Source organism: Chiloscyllium plagiosum, chromosome 47, assembly GCF_004010195.1.
Source record: "Chiloscyllium plagiosum isolate BGI_BamShark_2017 chromosome 47, ASM401019v2, whole genome shotgun sequence".
NCBI lineage: Eukaryota > Metazoa > Chordata > Chondrichthyes > Orectolobiformes > Hemiscylliidae > Chiloscyllium > Chiloscyllium plagiosum.
Genome location: NC_057756.1, coordinates 5,471,551 through 5,484,453, shown reverse-complemented (window position 1 = coordinate 5,484,453; position 12,903 = coordinate 5,471,551). Strand labels below are relative to the sequence as shown.

At 46.0% G+C, this 12,903-nt stretch overlaps 1 protein-coding gene across 1 annotated transcript in view; it reads left to right on the top strand.

Moving 5' to 3' along the window:
• Window positions 1-12,859, top strand: part of LOC122544235 (uromodulin-like) — a 27,124-nt gene extending 14,265 nt beyond the window's left edge. Inside the window, exons 6-10 of the mRNA XM_043683311.1 lie at window positions 8,145-8,308; window positions 9,717-9,965; window positions 11,145-11,307; window positions 12,402-12,489; window positions 12,732-12,859. Of these exons, the coding sequence (XP_043539246.1) occupies window positions 8,145-8,308; window positions 9,717-9,965; window positions 11,145-11,307; window positions 12,402-12,489; window positions 12,732-12,859 (792 nt within the window). The remainder of the gene's footprint in view (window positions 1-8,144; window positions 8,309-9,716; window positions 9,966-11,144; window positions 11,308-12,401; window positions 12,490-12,731) is intronic.
• Window positions 12,860-12,903: the final 44 nt, after the last annotated feature.

Genomic DNA, 12,903 nt, shown 5'->3' with positions numbered 1-12,903 from the left:
GCTATCAGACAGGAGTTGGGAAGTACAGACTGGGAGCAATTGTTCCACAGGGCACAGCAGACATGTGGAGACTATTTAAGGAGCAGTTGTTGTGAGTGATGCACAAATTTGTTCCTCTGAGACTGGTAAGAAGGGGTAAGATTAAGGAGCCTTGGATGACAAGAACAGAGGAGCTTCTCGTCAAAAGGAAGAAGGCAGCTTACATGAGGTGGAGGAAGCAAGGATCTAGCCCAGCTTTAGAGGATTACAGGCTTGCTAGAAAGGAACTCAGAAATGAACTGAGGAGAGCCAGGAGGGGGCATGAAAAAGGCTTGGCAGGAAGGATTAGGGAGAACCAAAAGGCATTTTACTCATGTGAGGAATAAGAGAATGATCAGGGAGAAGGTAGGGCCGGTCAGGGATAGCGGAGGGAACTTGCAGTCTGAGCAGATAGGGGAAGGCCTAAAGGAATTTTTTGCTTTGGTTTTCATTAAGGAAACGGACCTTGTTGTTAATGAAGAAAACTTCGAGGAGCTGGGATACAGTCTTGACCGGATCGAAATTGATAAAGTTGATGTGCTGGAAATTTTGGAAAACATTAAGATTGATGAGTCCCCAGGACCAGGCCAGATTTATCCTAGGTTGATTGGGAAAGCGAGAAAGGAAGCAAAGATCTTTGCTTCCTCACTCTCCACGGGAGTCGTACCGGAGGATTGGAGGGAGGAGAATGTTGTTCCTCTTTTTCAAGAGGGGTAATAGGGAAATCCCTAACAATTACAGACCAGTCAGTCTTACGTCTGTGGTCAGCAAAGTTTTGGAAAGAATTAAGGGTTAGGATTTATGACTATTTGGCAAAACATAACTTGATTAAAGGCAGTCAGCATGGCTTTGTGAGGGGCAGGTCATGCCTCACAAATCTTATTGAGTTCTTTGAGGAGGTGATGAGACAGGTCAACGAAGGTCAAGCAGTGGATGTGGTACATATGAACTTCAGCAAGGCATTTGATAGGGTTCCCCATGGTAGGCTCATTCATAAAGTCAGGAAGTATGGGATAGAGGAAGATTTGGCTATCTGGATTCAGAATTGGTTGGCTGACAGAAGGCAGAGAATGATTGTAGATGGAAAGTATTCTGTCTGGAGGACAGTGTTGAGTGCGGTCCCGCAGGACTCTGTTCTTGGGCCTCTGCTCTTTGTAGTTTTTATAAATGACTCGGATGAAGAGGTTGAGGGGCGGGTTAGTAAATTTACAGACGACACGAAGGTTGGAGGTGCTGTTGAAAGTATAGAGGGCTATTGCAGGCTGCAGTGTGACATAGACAGGATGCAGAGCTGGGCTGAGAAATGGCAGATGGAGTTCAACCTGGATAAATGCGAAGTGATGCATTTTGGAAGGTCAAACTCGAATGCTGAATATAGGATTAAAGACAGGATTCTTGGCAGTGTGGAGGAACAGAGGGATCTGGGTGTGCAAGTACATAGATCCCTCAAAGTTGCCACTCAAGTGGATAGGGTTGTTAAGAAATTATATGGTGTTTTGGCTTTCATTAACAGGGTGATCGAGTTTAAGAGCCACAAGGTTTTGCTGCAGTGCCTCAAGTCCCTGGTGAGGCCACACTTGGAATATTGTGTCCAGTTCTGGTCGCTCTATTATAGGAAAGATACAGGGGCTTTGGAGAGGGCGCAAAGAAGGTTTACCAGGATGCTGCCTGGACTAGAGGGCTTGCCTTATGAAGACAGCTTGAATAAGCTCAGACTTTTCTCTCTGGAGAGAAGGAGGAAGAGAGGAGACTTGATGGAGGTGTACAAAATAATGAGTGCCATAGACAGAGTCAATAGCCAGAGACCTTTCCCCAGGATTGACTGGTATGAGGGGTCATAGTTTGAAGATATTAGGAGGGTGGTATAAAGGAGACTTCAGAGGTAGGCTATTTACGCAGGGAGTTGTGAATGCATGGGATGTGCATTGCCAGCTGTGGTGGTGGAAGCAGAATCATTGGGGACATTTATGTGACTGCTGGACAGGCACATGGATAGTAGGGAGTTGAGGGGTGCGTAGGTTAGGTTATTATATTTTAAATTAGGATTAAACCTCGGCACAACAGCGTGAGCCAAAGGGCCTGTTCTGTGCTGTACTTGTCTATGTTCTAAAGAGGACATTTACCAAGATGCTGCCTGGACTGGAGGGCATGGCTTATGAAGAAAGGTTGAGAGAGCTAGGTCTTTTCTCATTGGGGTGCAGAAGCATGAGAGGTGACTTGATAGAGGTGTTCAAGATGTAGAGGGGCATAGATCGTGGATAGCCAGAGACCTTTTCCCAGGGTGGAAATGGCTATCAAGAGGGGGCATAATGTGAAGGTGGTTGGAGGAAGGCTTATGGGAGATGTCAGAGGGAGGTTATTTACACAGAGCAGTGGGTGTGTGGAATGCACTGCCAGTAGGTGGTGGTAGAGTCAGAGACATTAGGGACATTTAAGTGACTCTTGTATAGACACATGAAAGATAGTACAATGTAGGTTAGTCTCAGCTTTGAGTAGGATAAAAGGCTGGCACAACATAGAGGGCCAAAGGGCCTGTACTGTGCTGTACTGTCCTATGTTCTATCTTCTATTAATTAAGGAAACTGGAATTCTGCATAGTGTTGTTTTGATTTAGTTACCTCGATTGTGAAACTTTTTTGTTGAATGTTTAAGTTCAGAATGAATTGTTGTGGTTCTGTTCGCCGAGCTGGGAATTTGTGTTGCAGACGTTTCGTCCCCTGTCTAGGTGACATCCTCAGTGCTTGGGAGCCTCCTGTGAAGCGCTTCTGTGGTGTTTCCTCCGGCATTTATAGTGGCCTGTCCCTGCCGCTTCCGGTTGTCAGTTTCAGCTGTCCGCTGTAGTGGTTGGTATATTGGGTCCAGGTCGATGTGTTTGTTGATGGAGTTTGTGGATGAGTGCCATGCCTCTAGGAATTCCCTGGCTGTTCTGTTTGGCTTGTCCTATAATAGTAGTGTTGTTCCAGTCGAATTCATGTTGCTTGCCATCTGTGTGTGTGGCTACTAGGGATAGCTGGTCGTGTCGTTTCGTGGCTAGTTGGTGTTCATGGATGCGGTTCGTTAGCTGTCTTCCTGTTTGTCCTATGTAGTGTTTTGTGCAGTCCTTGCATGGGATTTTGTACACGACGTTAGTTTTCTCATGCTGGGTATCGGGTCCTTCGTTCTGGTAAGCACTGAGGATGTCACCTAGACAGGGGACGAAACATCTGCAACACAAATTCCCAGCTCGGCGAACAGAACCACAACAACGAGCACCCGAGCTACAAATTCTGGTTGTCCGCTACAGCGGACAGCTGGAACTGACAACCGGAAGCGGCAGATTCAAACCACTATAAATGCCGGAGGAAACATCACAGAAGCGCTGTGGATGTCACGTAGACAGGGGACGAAACGTCTGCAACACAAATTCCCAGCTCGGCGAACAGAACCACAACAACGAGCACCCGAGCTACAAATCTTCTCACAAACTTTGAACACGTTCAGAATGAATTGTCTGTGGTGCAGTACTACCATCTACTGGTCAAGTGACATCTTGCAGCCAGATAAACTGCATGTCAGCCTAAGCTACAGTGCCAGGACAGTTCCCCCAGAGAAACACTGAAAATAGGAGCCGTAGTTAAGTCATTGGGTCCATCAGGCATGCTCCACCATTCAACATCATCATGGCTGATCCTCTCAATTCAATGTTATCACTCCTTCAATACCCCTGATGCCTCCACCACGGGGGTAAGTGGGAGAATCTACTCCAGCCAGAATGGCACTTGGACCTCATGTCTGGAACACTCATCTCTTTATTAGAACACAAGATAGAAACGTACAGCACAGAACAGACCCTTCGGCCCACAAGGTTGTGCTGAGGATTATTGCTAATCTGAAATAAAATAATAGAACCTACTCGCCCCTCAATTCACTGTTGTCCATGTGCAGTTGCTTAAATGTCCCGAATGATTCTGCTTCCACCACCACAGCTGGCATTGAATTCACAACTCTCTGCATAAAGAACCTTCCTCTGACATCTTCTCTATCCCTTCCTCCTAAAACCTTTAAACTATGACCCCTCATGCCAGTCAATCCTGCCCTGGGGAAAAGTCTCTGGCTATTGACTATCCATGTCTCTCATTACGTTGTACACCTCGATCAAGTCTCCTCTCTTCCTCTCTCCAGAGAGAAAAGTCAGAGTTTCGTCAACCTCTCTTTGCAAGACAAGCCCTTCAACTCAGGCAGCATCCTGGTAAACCTTCTTTGCACCCTCTCCAAAGCCTCTGTATCTTTCCTATAATAGAGCGACAAGAACTGGACACAATATTCCAAGTGTGGTCTCACCAGGGACTTGTAGAGCTGCAGCAAAACCTCTTGGCTCTTAAACTCGATCCCCCTGCTAATGAAAGCCAAAACACCTTATGATTTCTTAACAACCCTATCCACTTGAGTGGCAACTTTGAGGGATCTATGTACTTGCACACCCAGATCCCTCTGTTCCTCCACACTGCCAAGAATCCTGTCTTTAATCCTATATTCAGCGTTCGAGTTTGACCTTCCGAAATGCATCACTTCGCATTTATCCAGGTTGAACTCCATCTGCCATTTCTCAGCCCAGCTCTGCATCCTGTCTATGTCACACTGCAGCCTGCAATAGCCCTCTATACTATCAAAAGCACCTCCAACCTTCGTGTCGTCTGTAAATTTACTAACCCACCCCACAACCTCTTCATCCGAGTCATTTACAAAAACTACAAAGAGCAGAGGCCCAACAACAGAGCCCTGCGGGACCCCACTCAACACTGTCCTCCAGGCAGAATACTTTCCATCTACAATCACTCTCTGCCTTCTGTCAGCCAACCAATTCTGAATCCAGATAGCCAAATCCCCCTCTATCCCATACTTCCTGACTTTATGAATGAGCCTACCGTGGGGAACCCTATCAAATACCTTGCTGAAGTCCATGAACACCACATCCACTGCTTGACCTTCGTTGACCTGTCTCATCACCTCCTCAAAGAACTCAATAAGATTTGTGAGGCATAACCTGCTCCTCACAAAGCCATGCTGACTGCCTTTAATCACGCTATGCTTTTCCAAATAGTCATAACTCCTATTCCTCAGAATTCTTTCCAAAACTTTGCTGACCACACACATAAGGCTGACTGTTAGGGATTTCCCTATTACCCTTCTTGAAAAGAGGAACAACTTTCTCCTCCCTCCAATCCTCCAGTACGACTCCTGTGGAGAGTGAGGAGGCAAATATCCTCACCACGGCTTAGCAACCTCCTTTCTCGCTTCCTGGACCAACCTAGGATAAATCTGGTCTGGCCCTGGGGACTTATCAATCTTAATGTTTCCCAAAATTTCCAGCACATAAACACCAGCAATCTTAATCTCGTCAAGACTGTATCCCAGCTCCTCAAAGTTCTCATTCATGATAAGGTCCCTTTCCTTTGTGAAAACCAAAGCAAAGATCTCATTTAGGCCTTCCCCTATCTGCTGACTCCATGCACCAGTTCCCTCCACTATCCCTGACCAGCCCTACCTTCTCCCTGATCATTCTCTTATTCCTCATGTCTGAGTAAAATGCCTTTTGGTTCTCCCTAATCCTTCCTGCCAAACCTTTTTCATGCCCCCTCCTGGCTCTCCTCAGTTCATTTCTGAGCTCCTTTCTAGCAAGCCTGTAATCCTCTAAAGCTGGGCTAGATCCTTGCTTCCTCCACCTCATGTAAGCTGCCGCCTTCCTTTTTAGACGAGAAGCTCCTCTGTTCTTGTCATCCAAGGTTCCTTAATCTTACCCCTTCTTACCTGTCTCAGAGGAACAAATTCGTACACCACTCACAACAATGCTCCTTAAACAGTCTCCACATGTCTGCTGTGCCCTTTCTGTGGAACAATTGCTCCCAGTCTGTACTTCCCAACTCCTGCCTGATAGCATCATAATTTCCTTTTCCCCAAATAAATATCTTCCTTTGGTAACTGCTCCTTTCCTTCTTCAAGGCTATGGTAAACGTGAGGCAGTCATGGTCACTGTCACCAAAGTGCTCTCCCACAGTGAGATCTGACACCTGTCCTGGCTCATTGCTGAGCACCAAATCCAAAATGGCTGTCTACATACTGAGTAAGGAAACCCTCCTGAACACCTGACAAAAACTGTTCCATCCAAACCATCTGCACTAAGGAGGTTCCAGTCAATATTGGGAAAGTTGAAGTCGCCCATAAAAACAACCCTACTACATCTGCATTTTTCCAAATTCTGCCAGCCTATGAGTTCTTCAATCTCCCTGCTGCTACTAGGGCGTCTGTAGAAAACCCCCAATGAGATGACTGCTCTGTTGCTGTTCCTAACTTCCACCCACGCTGCCTCAGTAGACAAACCTTCATCAACGACCTTCGTTTCTGTAGCTGTGATGCACTCTCTGATTAGCAATGCTACGCCCCCTCCTCTTTTACCACCTTCCCTGTTCTTTTTAAATGTTCTAATCCCTGGAACATCTAGCAACCATTCCTGTCCCTGTGAAATCCAAGTCTTGTTATGGCCACAACATCACAATCCCAAGTACTAATCCATGGTCTAAGTTCATCATTCTTATTTCTGACACTCCTTGCATTAAAGCAGACACACTTTAACTGACCCCTTTTGTTTCATCACATGAAAAACCTTTCTAATAGATTCACTACATCCAGTCACTGCCCCATCTACAAGTACCCCCCCGCCCCCAGATATGTAGTTTTGTCCCCACCCCTTTGCCAAACTAGTTTAAACCCTCCCGAGCCACATGAACAAACCTCCCAGCCAGGACATTTGTGGCCCTCCAGTTTAAATGCAACCCATCCTCCCCCTACAGGTCCCACCTTCCCCAGAAGGGCATCCCAATGGTCTACTAACCTCACGAGCCACAGCTATTCACCAGATATGGACATGACTGTGGAGATCAGTGTTTATTACCCATCCCTGATTGTCAAGTCAGTAAAAGACACCCACATCACTGTGGGTCTGGAGTTATGTGGAAAACCAGACTGGGTAATGACAGATCGCCTTTTCTGAATCACATTAGTCATCCCAAAGGATTTTTAACAATAATCCTCCGTGGCTACACAGTCCTCATGAGGGTAGCTTTTTATTCCAGATTTTTACTGAGCTGAAATTTCATCAGCTGCCCTGGTGGGATTTGAACCCATGACAGCCTCTGTACATTGACCGGGCCTCTGAGTTATTGGGCCAATGACAATACCACCATGTCACGAGCTAGGAAACTGAGTCAAGTAGTCCACATACACCCGCTGACCACATATCCGAAATTACTCTAGTTCCGTTTGTCACCACTTGGCCCATATCCCTCTAAAGTCTTCCAGGTGCCTTTTTAAATGTTGTATTTGTACCAGCCTCCACTACCAAGTCTGGCAGCTCATTCTATATACTACACCCTCTGTGAAAAAGTTGCCCTTCAGGTCCCTTTTAAATCTTTGTCCTCACCTTAAACCTACGCCCTCTCATTTTGGCCTCTCCTACCAGGGGAAAGAACTTTATTTATCTCCATGTTGTCACCAGGAGTTACAAAGTCGGGAGAGGCTTCAATTCTCTCCCCTCCTATAGGTGACCAAGAATATTTCCTGTTCTTGGCTTGAATTTGAAGAACTTACAAGTCGAAAGGCATCCTGTTTAGCCTCACTATGAACACCCCTTTCCATGTCCATCAAGTTCTGGACTGGGAAAACCTGCTGGCTCAGAGATTGGGACACTTCCCATTAGCCTCACAAGACCGCCTGTGCAAATGATCCCCAGATGTTAAATGTGAACTGCTCTCAGTTGTACTTGTCTTTGCTGGAGGTGTCTGAGACCGAATGCTGGGTGTCAGTGGGGTGGTTCTTTGATCCAGCTGAGGTGCTCCTTTGTTGGAAATGAACTGACTCCCTCTTCTCAATCATCACCCAAGTCACAGGACTGGTTTTCTTGCCAGTGATCAGTTCGTAGAGGACAGATCCTGTGAATTATTGTCAGATCTGATCCACATGAGGAAGATTCCCTGAACTATCATTATGAGCTGCAGCTTTGCGAAGGAGAATTTGAATTGCTGATGTGAAGTAGGTCAATGATTTGGTAGCTATGGACTGTTGGCTATATGTTTCTGCTCGTGTCCATCCAGGTGAACAGCACACACTTCATCTATTCCAATGCCATCAGAGGGCTAACTGAAGCTGATTCTGGGGCAATCATCACAAGGCAACGGAATGTTACGATTGAATTCTCATGTGCCTATCCCCTAACCATGAATATCTCCTCGTCAGTGGTAATCTCAACCATGCAGAGGCAAGTTTCCATGAATCATTGAAAGTGGGAGGACAGCTGGAGAGTGCAGTTAGTAAAGCATAGTGCCCTTGGCTTTATTAATAGAGGCATAAAGTACAAGAGCAAGGAACTTGTTCAAGACACTTGTTAGACCTCAGTAGGTGTATTGAGTACATTTGTGGGCACTACATTATAGGAACAATGTGAATGCATTGGAGAGAGTGCTGAAGAAATTTACAAGGATAGTTTCAGGGATCAGAGACTTCAGTATAGACTCTTAGAATTTTACAGTAAAGAAGGAGACCATTCAACCCATCATGTCTGTACTACTCCTGAAAGAGCTATCCAGCCATTCCCACTCACCAGCCCTATCTCAGTTGCCCTCTAAGTTCATCATTTTCAAATATATATCCAGCTCTCCTTTTGAACCTCCTGTAGACTCAGCCTCTGCCACTCTCCCTGACAGCAATCCCGAATCCTGACACCTGTCTGAATAAAGGCTACTCCTAGCTCTCTCGCTCACAATCTGGAAATTGTAATCCCCGAGTTACCGACATACCAACTGGTAAAAACAGAATATCCTTTGCTACCCTGTCAGAATTGTTCATCATATTGAAAACTTCAAAAAGGTCATATCTTAATTTTCTCTGCTCCGGGGAGAGTAAGCCCAATCTCTCTAATCTTTCCTCGTATCTAAAATCCTTCATTCTCCTTTTGAACTGAATCCAGGGCTTTAATATCCTTTCTTATGTAAGGTGCCCAGAACTGAACACAATCCTCCAAATAATTGAGGATAGATTTGGGAAGTTAGGACCTAGCTTGGAGAACAGAACACTAAGTAGATTTGATAAAGTTTTCAAACTCCTGAGCTAGCTGGTTACAGTAGTTGAGGAGAAACTGTTCCTGGTGATAAGTGAATTTAGAACCAGACAGCACAGATTCCTGATGAAGGGCTTATGCCTGAAACGTCGATTCTCCTGCTCCTCGGATGTTGCCTGACCTGCTGTGCTTTTCCAGCACCACACTCTCATCAGTTACATTAACAGCCTAGATACTACTGTACATGTGACTCCAGTCTGCCAAGCTCAGAGTGAGGCATAAAGGCCCAACCGTGGATCTGAGGGAGGAGATGAAGGATATGGGGGAGTAGGAAGACTGTAGGCTGGACAAGAGGATATGGAGGGATGTGGGGGAGGGAAGAGGTAGGGATATGGAGGAAGGGAGCGGGATGGACGGATGTGGGGGAGTGGTATGCAGAGGGAGGAAGGGCAGAGATTGGGGGATGGTAGTGGTTAGAATGCAAGGAACAGGGAGGATTGTTGGGGAAAGGTGGGTTGTGGAGATGGTTGCCAGAACTTCTGGTTTCGTTGTTTGACTCACTGCTGGGTTTTTGTTCATGTCTCGTCCTCCATTTTGCTGCTTTCCTCAGTGTTATAAACATCACCTTGCCAGGTGGTCAGAAGCTCTTTGAATCGAAGATGGTAGTTTATCGTGACTCTGGTTACAGCCAGCCCTTCAACCAGACCCCAGTTGTGCTGGACATCAACAGTAAAATCTACGTCGGAACAATTGTGTCGGGTGTTGATGCCAGTCGATTTGTGCTGACATTGAAGAACTGCTGGGCGACCCCTGGGAGTGATCCAAAGCAAGCAACTCACTGGGTCTTCATCACTGAGCAGTGAGTATTTTAACCAACTTACCACTGAGGGAGTGCAGCAGATATTCACTCCATTGATACAGGGAATGGCAGGACTGTTCTGAGGAGAGATTGGTTAGACTGGCCCTGTATTCATTACAGTGGACAAGGCTCCACTGATTGATTGATTGAAATGTGTAAAATGTTATTAGGGTTGGACAGACTAGATGCAAGGGGGATGTTCAGCCTGGGTGGGGGGTTCTGGAAACCGGGGATACAGTCTCAGAAAACTGGTTGGACCATTTAGCATTATGATTTCTTCATCCAGAGGGTACTGAACTTTTTTGTTTAAAGAATTTCTACAGTATGGAAACAGGGCATGCAGCCCAACAAGTCCATACTCTCCCTCTGAAGAGTAACCCATCCAGATCCATTTCCTTCTGACTAATGCACCGAACACAATGGGCAATTTAGCATGGCCAATCCACCTTACCTACACATCTTGGGATCGTGGGTGGAAACCCACACAGACACAGGAAGAATGTGCAAACTCCACACAGACCGTTACCAAGGCTGGAATCGAACCTGGGTCCCTAGTGCTATGAGGCTGCAGTATTGACCACTAAGCCACCATGCCACCCATATGGAATTGCCCATACTGAAATTGAATATATTCAGGAAAGAGGAAGAGAAATGTTTAGATATTAAAGGCATCAAGGAGTATGTGCAGCAGTGCTAACCACTGGGTGGCACGGTGGCACAGTGGTTAGCACTGTTGCCTCACAGCGCCAGTGACCCGGGTTCAATTCCCGCCTCAGGCGACTGACTGACTGTGTGGAGTTTGCACGTTCTCCCCGTGTCTGCGTGGGTTTCCTCTGGGTGCTCCGGTTTCCTCACACAGTCCAAAGATGTGCAGGTCAGGTGAATTGACCATGCTAAATTGCCCGTAGTGTTAGGTAAGGGGTAAATGTAGGGGTATGGGTGGTTTGCGCTTCGGCGGGTCGGTGTGGACTTGTTGGGCCGAAGGGCCCGTTTCCACACTGTAAGTAATCTAATCTAATCTAATATGTGGAGAAAGCAGGTACAAGGAATTGAAATAGAGGATCAACCTGATCCTATGGAATGGAGGAGCAGGCTAGAAGTGGTTTCTGTGGAAGAGCAACAGAAGATTTAGCAAATGCTTCCATTAGACCGTTACAACTAACTATTCCTGTGAAATAGGTGCCCAACTGTACACGACAGTTCAGTAAATGTTGAAGAAAGTGGACACTCCACTGTCGCTCGTTTTTCTCTGAGCCTCTTCCAGTTTGTTGGAGATTCAAGTGGAATTTACATTCATTGCCAAATACAGCTGTGTGACGTACAAAGCAGTCGTTGTTTGATGGTAAGTTTGTGCAGAGACATCCCATTTGACATACATGACCACTGGTGAGTTAGTTACCTAGATGAGCATTGAAATTGGGCAGAGACTGGAGACACAAACACATTCACATTCATGATGAGAACGAATCTGGGTTTGCAGACCACCCAGTAGTAGGGCATTGGGCGAGATACTTATCTGATGTTAGTTCCTTCCTTACACTGAACATCTGAAGCTGCTTTTTGTCTGTATTTGCTTACAGCAACTGTACAAAGTGCTGGTGAGACTACATCAGGAGTACTGAGAGCAGTTTTGGTCCCGTTATTTAAGGAAAAATATCTTTTCATCAGAGGCAGCTTAGAGCAGGGTTCGCTAGGATGATCCCGGGGGGGGGGGGGGGATTGTCATTTGAGCAAAGGCTAAACAAGTTAGGACTCTACTCAGATGGGGTTAAGAAGAATTTGGGATCTAATTGGAACATACAGCATTCTTAAGGGGTTTGACAGGCTAAATCCTGAGAGGATGTTTCTCCTCATGGGAGAGTCAACAACCATTGGGCATAGTCTCAGAATGGACAGGTGTCAGTTTAATGCTGAGACCACAGACAGATGGGAGGACAGAGTCCTTGTGTACATTTAAGGCTGAGTTAAATTCTTGATCAGTTGGGGATTCAAGAATTACGGGAAAGTGAACATGACGCATGTTGGATCCTATTGAATGGCAGAAAGGCTCAAGGTGATGAACAGCCTCCTCCTGTTCTTGTTTCTCATGATCTTATGGGCACGATATTGAAAATCTGAAACCTTTGCAACTTTTCTCAACCCACCTGCCAGCCAGTTACCTAAACTGGTGGATTTTTGAAAATAAATTAATTTCGAAGAATGTAGGTGTTGCTGGTGGGTCAGCATTTATTGCACATCCCTCACTGCCCCTGGTGAAGGTAGTGAGGAGATGCCCTCCTGAACCACTGCAGTGTGTGCACTGTAGGAGGCCTGCTGGTTCTGTTAGGGACAGGATCACGCTCGGTCCTGCTGGGATTTGGGGCTGTTGGATTTCTGGAAAAAATAGAAAATTTATTCCATTTAATGACTTTTCCATTACTATTATTCTAACTGTAGGAATGCCTCCAAAGAAGAGCCAGTGGAAGCCACAACAATGGGAGCATTCACACTATTGGTCCTTTCCAGTTAAAGTCCCATGATAAAGGTACAGTGCTCTCTTTCAGTGAGATATTATTTACTTTTATTCCCTTCCTGTCTGAGATAAAATACACCACCACCAATCCTAACCTCATGGGTAATCAGCCATACAGGCATCACATCTTAGTCCAATTGCACTCTTCTGTGCACAAACCTCACCTCCACCCTCACCCCACCCCCGCCCAACCCCTACCCTATCCCTATAACCCTGCATAATATCTCATTCCTGGTGTGTGTTTTTACCAACAGGAGAATTTAATGGTGCAACTTCCTGGCAAAGTACAGCCTGGGTCACTATGGCAATGCTGTGGTTCCCTGTGATTCTTGGATGTTGCCACGATTGGGCATGGTGTTTCCTTGGGGATGACCAACAATAATTCGAAGAGACTTCAGAAACACAGATGATTTTCCAAGGCAACAC